The sequence below is a fragment of the Dromiciops gliroides genome, chromosome 1 (assembly GCF_019393635.1).
Source record: "Dromiciops gliroides isolate mDroGli1 chromosome 1, mDroGli1.pri, whole genome shotgun sequence".
NCBI lineage: Eukaryota > Metazoa > Chordata > Mammalia > Microbiotheria > Microbiotheriidae > Dromiciops > Dromiciops gliroides.
In genome coordinates, this window is record NC_057861.1 from 401,703,725 (window position 1) to 401,725,897 (window position 22,173).

Sequence of the window (22,173 nt, forward strand, 5' to 3'; positions counted from 1 at the left end):
AAAGAATACCTGTCACCACACAAAGCAGTGAGACTGATTTTCTTGTGGTCTTGTAGATCAGTCTCATTACCTTGTTCTTAAGTCAAACTGCAGGTACAGCTGTAGTTTTACTTTAAACAGAAAAATAGGTTTCCACAGTGGACTGCCTCACATAAGTACACTTTGTAGTCAGTTCATTTCTTTCTTATTTAGCGATTCCAGAAATAAAGAAGACCAGATAATGTAAGGAAGGGCATGAGAGTTTATTGGAGGGAATTGTACCATTCTGATTACGTTGACCAGCATATACATTATCATGGCTTTTCTCTTGGGTATTACCATTCCAGTAATATTTGCATGCTGAAATGGTGTAATAGGCCCAAGATCGTTAGAGAAATGAAGATCTTCTTTTTTTCAAATGTAAATGAAGAAGAATCATTCTGGTCTTTTATGCCACAATACTAAATTAGTTTAATTTCTTAAGAGCCACTGGTATATTATAATGTGCTTGTTAAAAACAAAAGCTTCCTTGTAACAAGGCAGTGTGAACTTACATTTTCTTGTGCAGCCCAACAAATGCACACTCTAGTCTTCAGTTCATGATCTACACATTCATGACCTTGGTACACCCTAGTCTCCAGTTCCTCTGTATTTAAGCTAAGTCTACACTGGCCAAAACGCAGTTATGAGATTTAGATAGTGCTGCCGACCCACAAATTTTGTTTACTTCTTCTTTTTTTTATACCAAGGCATCATCAAAATAAGGAGGCAAATAAATGTCATTTTCAAACCACTTGGAAAACACATTGAACGTATATTGCTTATTTATCCAGTATAGAGCTAGACTTAAAAAATAAATGCTGTAATTCCCAAGCTAAAATGAACTGGGAATTTATAAACTGAACTGTTTCAGTTCAAAAATGTTATTTTACAATCAACAAGATCATATCACTTGTTTGGAGAACAATGAATTTGGTTACAATTCCATGGTAAATACATAGCCATATATGGTTATAAGTCTGGCTCTAAGCAACCTATGGCTTGAAATTCAAACCAAAGGTCAAAATAATTGATTATTTGATCTTAGAATTCAACCCACATTAGTCCACTTTTCAGAGACTTCTTAATGAAATGAAATATTTATTTCATAAAACTTCCTTCTATATTTAGATTGACAAGACTTTTTGATATTTCTTCTCACTCAATGAGCTAGAAGATCAAGCAAACTGTTTTAACTTCCATGTTAGTTAGCAATACAGTACCGGAGGCTTCTAATACAACCTTTGTATGACTTCACAAAATAGCAGATACTTGATCTTTTCATCAACATAGTGTATTTGTAAACTTATTAAGAATCATGTCATTCCTACTCATCAACTGCATCACCATGAACATTTTAGTACTTTTGCTTAAGCCAGACCCTTTTTTTGTGCTTCTGAAAATTAAGCTGCTTTTGAATCTTTTTTTGGTATTTAAAACTCATAAAATTTCCCTTGTGATAATAGCAAAAGAAAAAATTTAAAAGATTTAAAGCCAATTTTTTTTGAGGGGACACATTATAACACTAATTATTCTTTTACATGCAGTAGAAATAAATTTGTATCTCTTCAATATCTGGAATAGTAGAAATCATGTCTGGTCCCTCCTAATTCAACCAAAGCTACTTTTAAATAATTATAGTACTATACTTTATAGACATCCCTGAAAGTTTTTGATTGAGTAAGCCAGTGAATCACAGTGGAGTCTCGGGTCGATTATTTAACAGTGTAGCTCCATTTCACAATTATAGTGAATATCCAAACAATGAGAAAAATACTCTTAAACTCAAAAAAAAGAAAAAAAAAGTGGTCACCGAATCTGTTTTTGTATCCCCTGATTTCAATTCTCTTCTTTGTAAGAAAGTTCCCTAAATCTTCACTCAGTTTTGAGTTATAATTTAGTGAAGAGGCTACCATGTCATGTACGGGACTGCAGTGGCACAATGTTCTTGCTTCCTGGTATACATAATAAATAGTCTTCACATCCAGAGACGAGCATTGGTTCCAGATCCTGCATTTTCAGACAACATTTTGTCAGGAGATAATACTTGCTGTGCAAGATGATGACAGATGATAACTTTTCCAGTCAATGAAGTTATCAGTCTGTCATTTATATGCACTGACCCTTCATTCTTTCAATCATAAAAATGTGGCTTACTTTAAAAAAAAAAAAGAAAAAGAAAAAAAAAGAAAAACCAAGAGTCTAAAGGCACAAAGTCGCATAGCTGCTCTAGGAGGAGTCTGTAAACAGAGAATTGGTTGAATTTAGATAATCCAAATCTACAGGAATAAAAAGGCATCCAAAGCAGGCTTTTAACCAGCCAGCTTTTTTGAGACCCTTAATGGGTTTTTGAGGTCTACAAAGTATGCACTAAAATACCCATACTTCAAAAAGCAATAAGGCAAATAGTATAATCATTATTCCAAAAGTTACAATGGTAGTGTAGGCATACATAGTATAATTTAGCTACAATGTGTGGTACTGTTTCTATTACATAACCAGATTAACTGTTTCTTTCCTACATAATTATATATTCAGCTGGGTTCCAGTTGAACACAAAACCATCCTTGTACCACCACTGACAGTTGGCAAGAGTTCTTTGACAGCAGTTATTTTTACTCTGTTTAAATCACCCTCAAACTGAGGGAAGTTAGAATTCAAAGTTCAGATATTAAACACTATCATACTTGTGAAGCGCTTCTTCCAACTTTTGTGTCACTTTTTGGAAAAATATTATTTGCTGCTGTAAGAAATGCTGCATCTGTGATTTGAAGTCTCTCACTCGGATTTGATGGAAGTGGTGAATTTCAGCCAAAGTAGCAAAAGAAATTGTATTACAGCGATCTTGAATGCCATCTGCCTTTTGGACCTCCATTTTCCCTTCTTCCACATGCCGTTTACTCTCCTTTACTTTGGTAAGAGCTCCTGTCACAAAGAGAAAATGAACGTTAAAGAAGGAAGCATTCTTACAGTAACATCACCGCTGTCTAATCATTCTCTATGATCATAACATAATTATTTATTATCTTTAGGTACTATTAACAGTTTCCTAAAATGTTTTAAAATTCTCAGAAACTTGATCGTATGCATGTGTAAAACCAGCCACTTTTTGTGATCTCACTTTAGGACTGGATTTCTATATCAGTTTTTAATCTCTTGAGTGTCTTACTAATAAAAGTGCTTATAAGCTACTTAGCAAAGAAAGAATGAAAAGTCACTTCTCAGGAAGCCTCACTGAAGAATACTTAAAGATCCTGACAGTCCACATAAGCACGATACATTCAGGTGAAATGGGGAGACCAGCTCGATAACCTAAGAAGGGTGTATATGAGGAAGATGAACAAATATGACTGAATAGGTAGGAAAGTATAAGATCACTGAAAGTTTCCAAAGTCGGGCAGTATCTGGAATTTAATAAACAGCTTTATTACCGTTGTAAACAATGATAATGAAAAATTTTCTGTTGTAAATATATTATACAAAATGGATTAAAATATTTCTATCAAAATATGAGAACACTAATAATACTTATTATACCGCTTTCCACATATGAATTTACAGTAAGACCTATTGCCTTGCTGTCATTTTTTAAAAAACATGATTTTATAATGATTAAAAGGCATGCTGAATTTGCTTTACATCACTTCAGATGTCTTCACATTTCTTTGAAGTCTTCATATTTATCACACCATAGTATTTCAAATACATGTATGCACAAATATACATATATACATATGTTCTCTAAGATAAGTTGCAAGAAGGAACAGATGTGAACTGGCAGATAAAGTTCTTCACCACGAGCTCTCTACGCTGATGAAATCACAGAATCAGTTAAGAAAAAAAGTTTTATACACACACATCTCTGATTTCAAAGGTATAGGACATTACTGGTGTGTGTAGTTTCTCCACTGAAAAGCAGTGTTTTAGCACTCCATCTCTTAAAGTTGCCTGGGGCCTTGCAGTATGTCACAGAGAGGACCTTAAAACCAGGTCTTCTGATGCCAAAGTTGGTCTTCTATCCACTATGACACATTTTTTCCCAACATAACTGTGCAGAATGCTGTGATAATCACCCAGAGATTACAGATAAGAACTGGTCCCTATTCACAGAAGAGAAATGTGACACAGAACAATAAATTATATCCCAAAATAATGAATTAGAGATATAAACAGGGTGATTTTTGAGGAAAGAGCAGATCAGGGAAGGCTTCTGGGAGGTGGTAAATGAGCAGGATAAGATTTTAGCAGGTAAAGGGGAGGTAAAGAAATGGGAAATCATTCCAGTCATAGGGAATATGATAATCAATGATGTGGAAGAACTAGGCCATGCATGAGGGAAGGCAGTGGATCCAGGTTAAACTTTAAGAATGTGGATGGGAGGAGTATAAGAACAGAAAGGTAGGCTAACAAGGACTGGATTAAAGAGTAAACTAAAGAGTATGAACTTTATTTGGAAGGCAAGAGCTGCCACTAAAGAGTTAGGAGCAGAGAAATGATATGACTAAGACCTGGCAACAGTGAAGAAGGAATCCTACCAAATTCCTTTTATGAGACAAATATAATGGTGATACCCAAACCAGGAAGAGCAAAAACAGAGAAAATTATAAACCAATCTCGCTAATGAATATTGATGCACAAATTTTAAATAAAATACTAGCAAAAAGATTACAGAAATATATCACAAGATCACACACTATGACCAGGTGGGATTTATACCAGGAATGCAGGGCTGGTTCAATGTTAAGAAAACTATCAGCATAATTGACCATATCAATAACAAAAGCAACAGGAATCATTTGCCCCCCAAAACAAAACACTAGAGAGTATAGGAATAAAAGGAGTTTATCTTGAAATGATAAATACTATTTATCTAAAACCATTGGCAAGCATTATCTGTAATGGGGATAACCTAAAAGCCTTCCCAATACAATGAGGGGTGAAATAAGGATGCCCATTATCACCTCTATTATTTAATATTGTATTAGAAATGTTAGGTTATAGCAATGAGAAGAAAATGAAATTAAAGGAATTAGAATAGGTAATGAGGAAAAAACTATCACTCTTTGCAGATGATATGTTAAACTTAGAAAATCCTAGAGAATCAACTAAAAAGCTACTTAAAATTATTAACAACTTTAGCAAAGTTGCAGGATACAAAATAAACCCACATAAATCATCAGCATTTCTATATATTACCAATAAAGTCCAGCAACAACAGATAGAAAGAGAAATTCCATTTAAAGTAACTGTGACCAATATTAAATACTTGGGAGTCAATCTGCCAATACAAACACAGCAACTATATGACCAGAACTACAAAATACTCTTTACAGAAATAAAGTCAGATCTAAACAATTGGAAAAATATTATAATTGCTTATGGGTAGGCAGATCCAATATAATTAAAATGACAATCCTACATAAATTAATTAATTTATTTAGTGCTATACCAATCAAACTATCAAAAATACTAAAATTCATCTGGAAAAAACAAAAGTTCAAGGATAGCATGGAAATCAATGAAAAAAATACAAAAGAAAGTGGTCTAGTAGTAACAGATCTCAAACTGTATTATAAAGCGGTAATTATCAAAACAATCTGGTACTAGCTAAGAAATAGAAGTAGATCAGTGGAATAGAATAGATAGAATGACTATAGTAATCTAGTATATGATAAACCCAAAGATTCAAACTTTTAGAATAAAAACTCATTATTTGACAAAAACTGCTGGGAAAACTGGAAAACAGTATGGCAGAAATTAGGTATAGACCAACATCTCACACTGTATACTAAAATAAGATCAAAATGGGTACATTACACATAAAGGATGATACCACAAGCAAATTAAGGGAGTATGGAATCATTTATCTGTCAGATTTATGGGCAAAGGAAGAATTTAGGACCAAAGAAGATATAGAAAACTGGGAAAGAATTCTTGAAGCAAATATCTCTGATAAAGGCCTCATTTCTCAAATATATAACTGAGTCAAATTTATAAAAATACAAGTCATTCCCCAATTGATGAATGGTCAAAAGATACGAACAGGCAATTTTCAGACAAAGAAATCAAAGCTATCTATAATCATATTAAAAAATGCTCTACATCCTTATTGAACATAGAAATGAAAATTAAAACAACTCTGAGGTATCACCTCACACTTATCAGAGTGGCAAATGTAACAAAAACAGAAAATATTGAATGTTGGGAGGGGGATGTGGGAAAGCTGGGACACTAATCCACTGTTGGTGGAATTGTGAAAAGATCCAACCATTCTAGAGAGCAATTTGGAACCATGCCTAAAGGGCTATAGAACAGTACATAGCCCTTGATCCAGCAATACCACTGCTAGGTTTATATCTCAAAGACATCCCCAAAAAGAGAAAAGACCTATTTGTACAAAAATATTTATAGCAGTTCTTTTTGTGATGGCTAAGAATTGGAAATCAAAGGAAAGCCCATCCATTGGGGAATGGCTAAACAAACTGTGGTATATGATAGTGATGGAATATTATTGTGCTATAAGAAATGACAAGAAGGATGACTTCAGAAAGGCCTGGAAAGACATGTATGAATTGATGTATAGTGAAGTGAGCAGAACCAAGAGAATACTGTACACAGAGACAGCAATGTTGTTTGATGAAGAACTATGAATGACTTGACTATTCTCAACAATACAATGATCCAAGACAATCCCAAAGGACTACAGATGAAACATACTATCCACCTGCAAAGAAAGAACTGATATTGATGGAACAGACTGAAACATGCTATTTTTCATTTTCACTTTTTTCTTTTAATCAGGTTTTCTTGTACAAAATGACAACGGTAATGTTTTATATAATTTACATAATCATTACATGTATAACCCGTATCTGCTTGTTTGCCGCCTCAGGGAGGAGGGAAAGAGGGAAAAAACGGAACCTAAAACTATATATATATATATAAAAAGACCTGGCAACGGAGTGTGGAAGGATAGTTTGGAGGAAGTTAAGATGTGTAAGACCAGTAAGAACACTCCAGGTGATGATGAGAACCTTATACTAGCAACTGAAGTATCAAGCAGAATAGACAGATGGATAGATGCTAGAAATACTGTGGAGGTGGAGTCTACAGAATTTAGTGGACTTATTTGGATGGGAGAGATGAATTTCAGTGTACAGTTAGGTGACACAAGAGATAGAATGCTGAGGTGAAAATCAGGAAGACCTGAGTTCAAATCCGGTCTCTGAAATTTACTAGCTGTGTGACCCTGGGCAAGTCAATTAATTAACCCTGTTTGCCTCAGTTTCCTCATCTGTAAACCAGAGATAATAACACCTACTTTCTAAGTACTTAGTACAGTGCCTGGCATATAGTATATGCACATTAGCTATTATTTTTTTTATTAATAACCAAAGTCTTCAACACAAGAGGCCAAATGAACGATAGGACTACTGACAGAAAGTCAGGAGAACCAAATGTTGAAGAGATAATATAATAAACTTGGTTTCAGTTAAGTTTGAAGTGACTAAGAAACTAAGTTGGTAGGGTCTAGTTTAGGAAAGAGTTCGATACTAGGGATAAATTTGGAATTCATCTGAATACAGGTAGAAATTGCCAGGAAGAAGACAGAGAATAAAATGAGGTCGAGGACACAACAATAGGAATACAAACTTAAGGGAGTTGGGAAGAGAAGTCAGAAAGAATAGTTAGTTATAAGTGGGTGAAGAATAGTGTCTCAAAGGTTGAAAAAGTAGAGAACAGAAAAATCTAGAAAAGGAGATGAATTGAAGTGCTTCTGTCAGATGGGCTCCATTCCTGAAGTGACATAGGTTAGGTCATCTGCTCTAAGTGCGGGAGTGAAGAGTTAGATTAAGACTTAAAAAAGAAAAGAAAAGGTCTGGAATAGGGGTTGTAGGTAATATGACAGGTGGTGAATAAGTGACACTTTAGTGAGTTTTCATGAAACTGTACTCCTAATTCTTCTACACAACTGACTACGGGGCCACTTTTCCTGGATCACTATCTATTTTCACATCCTAAAATCAAAGGTGTCCCAAAAGTGCTCTACTGGGTCCTCTTCCTTCCAAAGCCTCTTTTAATGATCTTAACAATAAACATGGGTTCTAGTCTCATCTCTATGTAGATGATTCCCAGATCAATATAGTTATCCTTAAGTCTCTCCTGAGCTCTAATCCCACACCACCAACTGCCTACCAGACATTTCAAACTGGACATGTCAGAGCTGTCTCAAACTCATATTTCCTCTAAAACCCACCTTTCTCTTCAACCATACTTCTAGACACCCAGATGTGCAACCCCCAAACTAGCTCTGATTCCTGTCATTCCCTTATCTCCATATCCAATCAGTTTTGAATTCTGAAACACATCATGAATAAAGCACTGAATTCTGAGTCATGAATAACCTGGTCTAAATTCCACTTTAGACACTTACTAGCCTTACCTTCTTACACTTACAGTTTCCTTATACTTACCTTCGGTTTGCCTCAGTTTCCTCAACTGCAAAATGGGAATGACAACAGTACCTCCCTCACAAGGTTTTTGTGAGGATGAATAGAGATAATATTTGCAAAAGTGCTTAGCGCAGTATCTATACATAGTGGTCACTATATAAATGCTTATTCCTTTCCCATCCCCTTTCTCATGTGACTGTGAATTTCTTCTTGCCCCACCTCATCCAAATACTGTTCAATGTCTTGGTTAAATTATTAGCTAAATGCCAGCTGCTTCCAGCACAGAATGGCTGTCCTCATTCTTCTAGAAAGTCCCTGATGCATTTCAAGGTTGCTGCAACATAGCAGATTATAAAGTGTGACTGTAATCTAGGTATGACAAGATGGAAAATGACAGGATGACTGGGGTGGTGGCAGTAGAAATGGTAAGGAAGGTGTGAATTAGAGAAACATAAGGTTTTTAGAACTGAAAGGAATCTTAAGAGGTCCTCCTAGTTCAAATGCCCCATTTTAGAGATGATGAAACCGAGGATTAAATGGAGTTTAAATGACTTGTCCCAAAAAATAGCATGCTGGTAGTTAGAAGAAAATTCAAACCTGTAACTCAGTCTCATGACTCCTGGAGTCTGCTTCTCTTTCCAATTACATCACGCGCATAGATGAACACTGCTAGAATACTGGCCAACAGTAATATATCACACTTAAGTGTTTGCTCAGTGTTGATACTTACAAAAAACTAAAAGAAAAGATTTCACAATTTCCTTAATAGCAGATTTATTGTCATGGTTATATTTGAGTAGACTTTTGAGCTTTCTCCATTTTTAAGTCCTATCTTGTTTGCTTATTTAATAGCTTAAGAATTTACATTTCCCATTCAGATGCCAAAGTTGAAAATAAAAAGTAAGTTAAAAAAAAAATGAGAACACAGAATGGTGAAATACAGCATGAACTAAGGGGAGAATAAAATAAAAAGAAGCTAAAACACTAGCCAAGCTACTTGGAAAACCTAGTTCCTACAAAAAATAATAAGATATGATAGAGAACTAACTTTTGAGCCACAAAAACCAACATATTGATTGTATATCCCTTAAATGATCACTAAATAAGGAAAAAAGACAACTTAAAATTTTGGTGGAATGCAATTATTTTCTTTTGAAGCACTGATCCTTCTCTTAAAAAAAAAAAAAGAGGAGAGGGAAGGGGACCAGTTTCAATTAAAACATATCCTCCCGAACAAAACAAATCACAAATCCTTTTAGAACCTGAACTCAGTAATCACTGTTTTGGCCAATGTAGCTAATATTTTTAGTATTTTCAAAATACTCTTTGAACCACCTGGTATGTGGTATATCTTTGATATTTGACATGACATCTGGGGTTAACTATAGGCCCAAGGATGACAGCTCAAACAACTGATTAAAGATTTCCAAGTTATAATCTAGGGAAACCTACATACCATACCCCTTCTTAGAACAACACATTAGAAAATACCTATGATTGAGGCAGCTAGGTGGCACAGTGGGTAAAGTACTAGCCCTGGATTCTGGAGGACCTGAGTTCAAATCAGGCCTCAGACACTTGACACTTACTAGCTGTGTGGCCTGGGCAAGCCACTTAACCCTCATTGCCCTGCCCTCCCCCCCAAATACCTATGATTACAAAGGAAACAAATCATTAAAATACAGTCTTCAAAAGATTTTTTTTTTTAAGTTCACAGAACTCCACCCCACGTTAAGTATTCTTGTTACAGCTTATCTCAACACCATAGTAGGAAGCTGGATAGATTTTTTAAAACTCTTTGAACATAGCAAGAGAATAGAGGCTGTAATAAAATTCTACCCAGACAGGCACACAAACCCTCCTCCATTGATATGTTCCTAGCCTCCTAATAAAAGTCAGAATTCAAAATGTTATAAAATTTTAGTCAGATAAAGCTAAAATACTTTTATTTCAGATATGTATAGCTGATGACAAAATAGGCTTTCTGTGGGATAACCTAAGAACCTAAACTCTAAACCACCAGCTCAGAAACAAACTTTTAGAATATGATCCATCAGTAAATTGAGCCCTTACATGTCCAGGTTTTTCAGGTGTATCGTAAAAGTACAGATGTACAAAATTTTTCAATAGTGTTAGCATCTAAATAATGCACAGCTGGAAAAGGATAAATTATTAGTTCAGACTAAAAATATGTGCTGAGTTGCAATTTCTAAGGTTTCTTTTTTAAAAATTAAATCATTTTTTATCTGTTTATAAGGAGCAGCAACACAGGGCATAGCCAATTTCAGGGATGTTCCATAACATTACAACTTCCAAGAATTCTTTTCATTTTACTAAATTTTTCTTAAAGCATAAATTCTGGAATTACAGGCTAGAGAACAAAAGACCCCCCACATCACTGCTATCATTACAAAAATAACCCCGGGGCAGCTAGGTGGCGCAGTGGATAGAGCACCGGCCCTGGATTCAGGAGGACCTGGGTTCGGATCCGGCCTCAGACCCTTGACACTTACTAGCTGTGTGACCCTCGGCAAGTCACTTAACCCCAATTGCTTCACAAAAAAAAAAAAACAAAAAAAAAAAAACCCAAAGCTTTCAAAGATTCTTCTTGTTGGGTGGATTATTTGATTATATTAAGAAGGAAGTATTTTCAAACACATTAAAGAGTAGGCAATATTGGTGATGAAGAAATGGAAGCACAATAATAGCACGGTGAAACAAGGTTGCTCACTGTCACCAGGACTATTACATGGTATTAGAAAGATTAGCTATAACAATAAGAAAAATAAATTTTATGGGAACATTCACAGAAAACAAAACTATGGATAATAGTTTACTTAGAAAACCCAAGAGAATCAGCCCCCAAAATCCTGAGATATTAACTTTGATGGAATAGCAGTATACTCTTCCCACAAATCCAAAACACCATAAGCATTCTGTATATGACTAACACAATCCAGAAAGGAGTTAAATATTTGAAGTTCATATATTACTATATGGGAGTTAATCTACAAAGATAAACAAAGGATTTTTACAAATAAAACTACAAATTTTTACAGAAATAAAAGACACCTTCCTATTGGAACTGCTCTCTCCAAAGTTACCAAGGATTTCTTAACTGCTAAATCTAATGACCTTTTCCCAGCCTGCATCCTTGTTGACCTCTCTGCAACCTTTGACACTGTCAGATCACCTTCTCTTTGATACTTTCTTCTCTCCAGGTTTCTGACACTACTCTCCTGGTATCTAATGATCGTTTTTTTCTCAATCTCCTTTACTGGATCTTCATCCAGGTTGTACCTTCTCTAACTTCCAGACTTGCATCTCCAAATGACTATTAGATAACTTCAAACTGAATAACCCCTAGCAAACTTAAACTCAACATGTCCAAGAAGTTATCTGCCCCCCACCCCTTCCAAACTTCCCTATTACTTCTAAGGGCACCACCATCCTTTTGATTCTTCAGGCTCCTAACCTAAATGGCATCCTTGACTCTTCACTTTCTCACCACCCATTATCCAATCTGGTTGCCAAAGCCTGTTGGTTTTGCATTTGCCTTTCTAACACGTCTTATAGATCCCTGCCCCCCCTGCCTGCCACCACCCTGGTGCAGGTCCTCATCACCTCACCTGGATTACTGAAATAGCCTGATGGTGGGTCGGCCTGCCACAAGACTCTCCCCACTCTGGTCCATCCTCCACTCAGCTGTCAAAGTGAGTTTCCTAAAGCAAGCCTGAGCATTTCACCCCATTACTCAAAACACCATTGGCTCCCTATCACCTCCAGGATCAAATATAAAATCTTATATTTAGTGTTCAAAGCTCTTCATTACCCAACACCCCCTCCCCAACAGTCTTCTTAAATTTTACACTCCCCCCACCCATTCCATCTACTTGAAAAATCAAATGACACTGATCTCCTTGCTGTTCCTTGAACAAAATATTCAATCACCAGACTCTAAGATTTTTCACTGGCTGTCCCAAGTAGATTTATTCATAATGGTGAGCCTGAGTCAGCACAAAAGGTTAAATTACATTTGCACACTGTTTAACTAAGGCAGAGAAGTGTGCTTTGTTATCTCACAAAATATGGCTAAATAATATTTCAGTACAAACATTTCATTGATGTGAAACATATACTCACCAAGAAACCTCATTTTCTCATACCACTCATGAAAAACTAGGTGTTATAACATATGGCTGATCACTCAGGTGATTGAATACTACCTCTATAAGGTCTGTGAATTATATTTCAAAATAGAAGAATCTATATAATCTTTATATATTATATACTATCAGAATTTTAAAAGACCTCTGGAGCTTAGGTACAGTCCAATGAGAATATAATTTATTAGTACACAGATCCTGACATACCTTGGTTCAAAAACAATCCCTTCAAATATAACAATTACATCATTAAAAGTAAGATAGAGCATAATTAGTTTATAAGACATGTTGCTTATTTTCCAACACCACAGCCATTAAGGAGTTTTGTATCTGTAGGAATACCACAAACAGTTTATTTCCACAAGAAAACAGAATTTAAATAATTATATGATAGACATGAATAATTTAAACCAGTGTTTACATAAGCACTAGGTGAAGTCACTGCAAAAATATCCACTTATTATTCTTTACTTAACATAAAATGATTTCATGTTTTTTTTTAACTTAGACCTGAGTGGTAAAATTAATTTTTAGTTTTCTCAAATTCAATTAATATTCTTTCTTAATTTCTCAAAGTTAAGTCAGCAACAGAAGTAGTTTCATATTGAAAATTGACTGGCTGTTTCCCATTTCTAGAATTCTTCAGTAACAACATTGTAAGAAAATATTATGACCTATTAACTGTTTAAGAATCAACAATCGGGTAGCTAGATGGCGAAGTGGATAGAGCACCGGCCCTGGAGTCAGGAGTGCCTGAGTTCAAATCTGGCCTCAGACACTTACTAGCTGTGTGACCCTGGGCAAGTCACTTAACCCCAATTGCCTCACTAAAAAAAAAAAAAAAAAAAAAGAATCAACAATCTTATTTGACAGAAAATTGCTAATCTATACAAAACTGAATTTGGTTCTTTGCCTGAGTCTTTCTCTTACAAATTATCTTTCCTTCCACTTAAAAATGGCAACCATTGTCCCAAGGGTAGAGAAGACAGGACAAGAGGAGTCATAACAGAAGAAACAAATTAGGGAAGATAAGAGGAGAGAAAGCTAGTTTTCCTTCATTCCACTGTACAAAGATATATTGAGATAAAATGTTAATTTGGTTGTCATTACTCATTTCTTCATCTTTTTATCATTTCTGTCCACACCCTCCTCTTCTATAGTATTCAATTTACCATTTTCTCATTTCTTCTTCCCAACTGTCTCCTACCTTCCCATCTCTTCATCTGCCTACCTCCTAAACTAATTCTTAATCCTCACTGCCACCTCCAGTCCTGTTCTGACCTTACTTTCTTCTCTATACAATCTTGAGCCTACAGTTGATTAATTCAAATATTGGCTATTATCCTTTGCCCTTGACTCCCTACCAATTCCTTGCCACTGTCAAATGGGTCAAAACCAGAAAAGTATATTATTTATAATCAATGTGAATGACATTAAAATAGGTATTACCATCTGCTTTGCCACTGCTAAGGGTAGGGTCTTTCTGATTTTCAGCAGAAACTTTTAATGTGTGCTGTCTCCTCCAATTAGAATGTGGGCTCCTTAAGGGCAAGAATAGTCTTACTTTTCTATTTTTTACTCTAACACCTATCCTAGTGTGTTGCATACAGTAAGTAGGAGATTAATAAATGCCTTCTCATTTATTCGTATTATGCTGACTCATTCACTAAAATTTTGCTATCTAATTTTAGCCCACCCTTTGCAATGTGCAGAAAAACTTTCATTCCAAACCCTCAAAACTTTTTTTTTCTTCTTTCTTTCAGCAGGTAGTTTCATCTCCTACTGTTAAGAGACAATGGAAGTTATCTACCCTGGAATTCTTCTTTCCTATTCCATATTCTTTCTCCTCTCCCTCTATCCAAATAAGGAATCATACTCTTACCTGTGGGTGCTCTGCCCAAAGGAATATAAATTTTGATTGCTGAAACCTTGGGGTTAATGGGCTAGCTTCCCTCCCCCTTTCTTATTTTTTAAAAATAAAAGTATTTTTTTTATTTTCCTCTTCCTTATTTATTCTATCTTTTTTTTTTAACTGGGACAATTTTGCCCCATGTAGTTTCATTTATGAATTCTTGAAATACAGCACTGGAAAATCAGGCTTTGATAAAGCCCATTGGGATTCAAAGGGAGCTATCCTACCAAGCCTTACTTGGGTGTAGTTTGGGTTTTGATGGCTCAAGGTGAGTGTAAACACCATTTGTTTTCCTTCTGGTCAGAAACCCTGAGGGTCTTCCCTCCCAGATTGATTTTTTTTGGGGGGAGTAGGTAAAAGAAGCCCCCCCTTTTTTTTTGCCTCCTTTCATACCTAGCCTTTAAGCACTGAATGGGTGTTGCCTCAGACAAACTGAGATCTGGGAAAGACCTTAATTTAAAAAGGCCAAGGTCTCCCACTGCATCCAGCAGTCTTCATCTATATCTTGCCACTGGACCCAGACAGCTGCAGGAGAAAGTGAGGCTGGCGACTCTGCACAGCCCAGTCTGACTTAAATCCAATTCACTTGCAAGTCAAGACATCACCCTCCTGATGCCATTGGTCCTCTTTGAGAATGAAGGACAAACAATACCCCCAAACCCTCAGTATTTTCACCTGTCCCCTCCCCTTCCCCCTGATGTAGGAGGTGAAAAAAGGGTTAATAGAAAAACCTAAGACCCAAGCTTTAATTCAGATATTAGTTCCCAAAGGGAGTCAGACCCCAGTTAATGGATAATTTACAAGTCAGGATGCTAGGTTCTTCTACCCACAGAAATCAGTACCCATAACCGGACCATAAAGGGTCCGGTCAAATAACAATAAAGGAATTGACAGCCTATAGAAATTCAGACTAGAAATAAAAGAAAAATGAAGGTGTTTTGAAACTAAGTCATGGGAACCAGAAAGAGACATGCGCAAAAAAGGCCAAATTTGTCCCCAGATTCACCTTATGACATGTAAACCACCAACACCTCCACTGAAAAAGGTACCCACCTTGGGGGCTGGCTTAGGACCCCAAGAACTCCAAATTAGGATAAGCCTTCCCCTGTACCTCCCAAAGGTGGAGAATATTATAATCTATACTATAAATATAACTGTCTTTTCTTTCACTATTCGAGAGATACCTTTCCACGTTTCTGGTTCTCTCCCTGTGGTCACTCACAGTATTGCAATAAAACTTGGGAAACTGAGTCACTGAGTCTTGTAATTCTTTTGGGAAGACTCACGATCAATTTGACCCCAAATTCCAGCCCACATCACCCCCTCTTAACTCCAGTCCTGGGGAAAAGCTAAGGCAACCCCCTAACTATCCTAGATCTCTCCAATGGGTGTCATCTTCCAGAAATTTGCCTCCGAAATAATTTCCTCTCTCCCATTTTCAAATTTTCTTTGTCGGCGGTCTTATCCTACTACCAAAATAAATATTCAGGTCTATCTTGGAAAAACACACCCACAACAAACCCAACCCCTCCCCAGATCCCTTCCCCTTAAGCTATTTATTGTCTTTTATATCCCCTCCCTCTCCCAGCCAAATTCCTAGAAGCTATGAAAATCAGAGATCACTTTGTTTTGTTTTGTTTTGTTTGTTTTTTTTTTTAGTGAGGCAATTGGGGTTAAATGACTTGCCCAGGGTCACACAGCTAGTAAGTGTCAAGTGTCTGAGGCCAGATTTGAACTCAGGTACTCCTGACTCCAGGGCCGGTGCTCTATCCACTGTGCCATCTAGCTGCCCCCAGAGATCACTTTGATGTAGGAGGTGAAAAGGGGTAGATAGAAAAATCTAAGGTCCAAGCTCTAAGAGGGAGTATATTTAAGGTGCACTGCCACTTTAAGTGCTCACCTGCCATTTCAAGGTTTGTGAATTCTGGAAGAAACCAAAGAATAAATGAGTTTGATTGGAAAACCAAAATACTGTTAGAATTTTAAAGTTACTTTTAAATTGGTGTATGTGTGTTAAAAACAAAGCAATTGATAGTTTTAACAAAAACAGGTGCATTAGTTGTTTCCTCTAAGACAGAAGAAAGCACTGAAAGCTTAATCATTACACAGGGAAGGACCTTTTAGACTTCTTTTAATTTGCCAGAAAAGAGCTTGTTAAAAGGAATGGTTTTGCTGAAGATTTATAAGATTGCTTATTGTATACAAGTAATTTCTAATGATTGATCTTTACACCAGGATAAAGTTTAAACCTGAGAAGAAGAAAAACCAAGCAACATGTGTGTGTGTCCCAGTAAATCATTTTTTTTCTCATTGCAATTTCATGAGAGTAGAGGTTTGCTATTTAAGATAAAATATTTTGGGACAGTAATTTATAATACTGTCTTGAGTTTTGAATTCAGGTATAATTGTTTTAAGCCAGTAATCCAAGTACTGGAGAGAATGCCACAAATCAATGCCACAAGAGGTATTGTGCTGCTTACAGGTGGAGGTATCTGGGAAAAACCAGAGAGGACAAAATGTTTTCCCACCTGGCTATCCCTGAATTTGGCTATTACTGTATGACTGGTGGTCACTTATAACTTTTACCTGAAATCAAACAGAGCTAAGGATGTCTTATCCTGGCCTTATAATCATGTCCCTACTTTTTCTTTTATAGTAGATTTCTATAGTCAGAGCAAGCAGGCAGTAGAAGAAATGAGCACAATGCAAGTATGTAAGATCTTACTGTTTTCAATTTAAATGTGTGGTCACTTTTTATGTCAAACAACAAGGTATATTAATATTCAGGTTTGCCATCTGCCTGCTAATGCTTACATAGTTAAATTAACTGGGCATCTTTTCGGTTTAGAAGAAAGTGAAATTCCTCCCCATTCAGATGAGAGGGAGGATGGTAACTAGGAAAAATAGTCATGCATTTTAGGTTTTACCATAAATCTGCCCAGTCAGATCTCTGTTAAGTACTGCCAAGAGCACCAAGCTACCAACTCCATAGCATAAGGGCAGACCACAGGGCAGACCTTGCTGCTAGATTAGTTGCCAGGTCCATTCACCGGTCCACCTTAGCTCTGGTCCCCTTGCACCCTATTGTGCCCCAAGGTATCTCCCCTTCCTATAGCAAGGAGGAGATTATAAATCTTTAGTGTTAACTACCAACTGCTTAAGCTCATGTTACTTTGGGCTATCTGGATTCCAGAGTAAGAATGCTACTGCCTCTTCTTATACTAGAGTCAGAAGAGGAACCTGAGATAATTTTCTTTGGTGGGTCTGAAAAACTGCTGCCCTCACTATTCCTTTTGTGGGGTAACTTGAACATGAAGCTATGCTTATACAAATTTAACTTTGGTAATAGAATAAGTTTCTAATTCTACTGCATTAGGGTTACAAGAATTGGAAGAGTGCTCAAACTCTCTGGCAGATGTAGTCCTGGACTGAGGCAGAGTCTATATGGTTCAGAACACCTCCTGAAGAAGGTTGAACTGCGGTAGAGATTTACCAGGATGACTGAAACTATTCACAAATGCTTGCTTTCTCCAGTTTTTCATGGAACTCTTAGATTTATTCTGTATTAGGGTCCCTGTTGCCCCTTGGTCTGTTTGTAAATCATTTGTGTTTTGTGTTGTGGTTCTTGCATTTGTAACTCGAGTTCCTAGATCTCCCTCAATTCATAAACCTGCTGTGGGCCCCTATGTCGCCCCCACTCAGCAGGAAGCAGTAACAGAAGAGATGATCCTTGTCCTTTTCCCCGGGGTATATGAAAAGGGGGGAATGATGTAGGAGGCAAAAAGGGGTTAATAGAAAAACCTAAGGTCCAAGCTCTAATTCAGATATGAGTTCTAAGAGGGATTCAAACCCCAGTTAATGGATAACTTACATGTCAGGATGCTAGGTTCTCTTGCCCACAGTGGTCAGTACCCATGACAGGGTCATAAAGGGGCAGGTCATATAACAATGATAAAATTGACAAGCTATAGAAACTCAGACTAGGAATAAATGATAAATGAAGATGTTTTGAAACTAGCCATGGGAATCAGAAAGAGACATGCGCAGAAAAAGCCAAATTTGTCCCCAGATTCACCTAATGATGTGTAAACCCCCAAAACGCACCTCCACTGAAAAAGGTATCCACCTCAGGGGTTGGCTTAGGACTCCAGGAACTCCAAATCAGGATAAGACCTCCCCTGTACCTCCCTAAGGTGGAGATTATTATAATGAGACCGATAATCAATTTATCCATACTATAACATACATATACATACTATACTTTCACTATTTGAGAGATACCTTTCCACTATTCTGGTTCTATCCCTGTGGTCACAGTATTGCAATAAAACTTGGGAAACTGAGTCACTGAGTCGTAATTCTTTTGGGATGACTCACGATCAATTTGATCACCTTAATTTCAGCCCACATCATCTGGTGCCCCAAGTGAGGAGAAATTTTAGTCCCAGACTGAAACTCTTTTTCTTTTTTTGAGATCTTGCTAAGGTAGCTTTCCACTAATCTGGTTCTCTCCCTGTGGTCACTCACAGTATTGCAATAAAACTTGGAAAACTGAGTCACTGAGTCTTGTAATTCTTCTGGGACAACTCATGATCAGATCTTGCTAAGCTAAATTTGGGATTTGCCTCTGACTGTGCTGGGTTTTTGCTCCTTTGGGCGACCAACCAGCTCACCAACAGAGTGGGGAGTATTTTCTTATTGGTCTTATTGGTCCGGGATCAAGAGATTTGCCCCAGGGGATTTCCCTTTGATAAAGCAATTGGTCAAGGGTTCCCCAAGCGAAACTCAAAAATCTGGGGGATGCCCTGGATAGAGTTTTGCTGATTGATGGACACCCATGTGGACGCAGGTGCGATATTGGTAATCTCCAGGAGGTTAGGAATGGGTCAGGAAATTTTGATCCCACATCAACTTGAGGTGTCTCTGTCCGTCTCTCTCTCCTCAGCACCCATTCACTCCTCAATACCTGATAATCTGGTTTCTAACTCTGATGGGCTGAGGTTAACAATCTCTTAAATAACAAATCTGGCAAACAGCCTTTTTCTAGATCATCGTCCTAGGCTGCTGCTCTGCTGCTTTTGAAACTGCTGACCACTGGCTACTTTTGGATACTCTTTCTTCCCTTGAATTCCATGACCCTGCTGTCTTTTGGTTTTCCTCATACCTGTCTGATCATTTTTTTCCTCAGGCTCCTTTTACTGCCTGCTGGATATATCCAGTTAATAACCCACAGGTACTTCTAATTAAAAATACCCCTCCACACACACCTCCAAACTTCTCTGTATCTATTAAGGGCACCACTATCCTTCTGTGGGGCAATGAAGGTTAAGTGACTTGCACAAGGTCACACAGCTAGTGTCAAGTATGTGAAGCCAAATTTGAACTCAGGTCCTCCTGAATCCAGGGCCGATGCTTTATCCACTTCGCCACCTAGCTACATCTATAACTTGTTATATCTTATATACTCTTATACAATTTTTTAACATTGATGACTCTCTGACACACACACACACACACACACACACACATATATACACACACACACACACACACACATTCACTATTAAATATTCTTAAATTTTCCCATGGTTTTGAAATGTTCATTTGAAACATTAAAAATATTTTTGTTTGATAAATAGCAACATATACATATATACAGACCAATACCTATAAATTCAACGTGGCTATTTCCTCTATCAACACAAATTGAGATCTTTCTATAAATTAATGTCTAAAAGAGTTGCCTCAGGTTCAATGATGTTAAGAAACTTGCCCAAGGATCTTACAAAGTTAATAAGTGTCCAAGTGGAGATGCAAGTCTAGGTTGTCTTGACTCAAAATTCAGTATTCTTTATTCTGTACCAGAGGTGTCAAACTTCCAGTGCCTCAGCTATAGGCTGCCTGCAAAACTCCCCAGCAAGAATCAAATTAAAATGTAACTGGGAAATGCTTAACCAAAAAAATAAACAAATAAATGAATGAATGAACAACATAGAAGATGCTAACTTGTGGTTTTTCTAAGCCAATGTGTGGCCTGCAAAGATCCATTTCTACTTGAAAAATGATAACCATTGCTCTATACCATGTTCTGTCTCCAATCATAAAAGGAGAGCAAACTTCCACTAGATTTCTACTGCAACATGTCATTGAGATGAGGAGGTAACTGAGTTCTTAAAGGTTACGCCAGTGAAGCACAGGTCTGGCAGTTTCTATCATGCTGGAAAGGTTTCAAGCACAGCCCTGGTGATGTATTATATGTCCTTTGTCTAAGGACCAGCCCAAGCTTAGAGACATAGGCCACAGGGTGATGAATTTTTCAACAACAGAAACATGTAATCTGCCTGAGAAGAGGAAATGACACACTAATGAATGACAAATCCTTGAAGTATTGAAGTAAAATAATTATTTTCCTAAACAAGCAAACTTATTGCCTAATTGCTAGGCTGGCTATAAGATGACAGCTAATTTCTGACACTGAAAAATAATAAACTGCCTGGACAGACCATCAGTTAGTTTATGAATTAAATATAAAAGAAGTTTAACTATCATTCACCAAGTCCTATTCCAATGTTTCATCTAGGCATCAACATGACCTTGAGCTTTCAAAGGCTCTGCTGATTAAGCATAATGTACTCAGGCCTATTGTATCACATGGAAAAGGCTTCAAACATAGGCCTAGCAATAGACTGGATCTGCTTACTGAGTGCTTAACTGATCTTGCCCAGTTAAGAATGTACAGGCTCATCAGCTGTACCCTGGTCACTCGGTAATGGATTCTTTGGCCGTAGTAACCCACGAAACAAAGAAAAATACAAAATAGTCCTCAATCCTGTGCAGCCCCCTTCTATTGCTGCAGTGATTGTGGCAGAATCATGAAAACAGGCACATAACACAGATCATATGAAAATTAACTTAACTGTTGGTCATCTAAATGTAAGGTTCCTGTAAACTATGGTTTACAATATGAATGTGTAAAACCGTATGGAGGAAATTATATGGAGCAGAAAATTATATGAAGGGGTGACAGGTCTTCAATCAACTCGATAATACTAAGATTGACAGCTGACATTCATACAGAGCTTACTGTGTGCAAGTATCTCATTTGAGCCTCACAAAACCCTAGGAGGCAGCCGTTATTACGATGTCCATTTCACAGATGAGGAAAGTGAGGCAAACAGAGGAAAAGTGACTTGCCCAGCTAATAAATGTCTTTTGGCCACATTTGAACTCAGGTCTTCCTGCTCCAAGCTCAGCACCCTATCCATTGTGCCACCAGGTACAGACTTTTGTCTAAAGGGTACCCATGGTGCTGGCCATGGATGGAATCATCTTGTTGGGAGGAAACAAAGAGCCTCCCTGATTGGTTCCCAGTGACTGAAACTCAGATTATTCATTCAGTGATCTATAAAAGTAAGCACAGCTAACAAGCACTGGCTCTTTTGTTTTGTGGCTGATTTGGGAGTAGAGGGGTCAGGTATCTCCATGTCACCAGTCACTTAGAACAAAAGCACATGGCAGAGAGGAACCCAGAGCCAATGGTCCCGATTCCCAACCTCCAGAGGGCAGAGGGTACTAATGAGGTATGAGTACCAGATTGGATGTGATCCTGGGGACACAATCAAAT

The 22,173-nt window shown here is 37.2% G+C and overlaps 1 protein-coding gene across 1 annotated transcript in view; it reads right to left on the bottom strand.

The window, feature by feature from the left end:
• Positions 1 to 221: 221 nt before the first annotated feature.
• SNX18 (sorting nexin 18) overlaps positions 222 to 22,173 on the bottom strand; it is a 35,679-nt gene continuing 13,727 nt past the window's right edge. Inside the window, exon 2 of the mRNA XM_043979757.1 lies at positions 222 to 2,943. Coding sequence (XP_043835692.1) covers positions 2,690 to 2,943 — 254 coding nt within the window. The 3' untranslated portion in view covers positions 222 to 2,689. The remainder of the gene's footprint in view (positions 2,944 to 22,173) is intronic.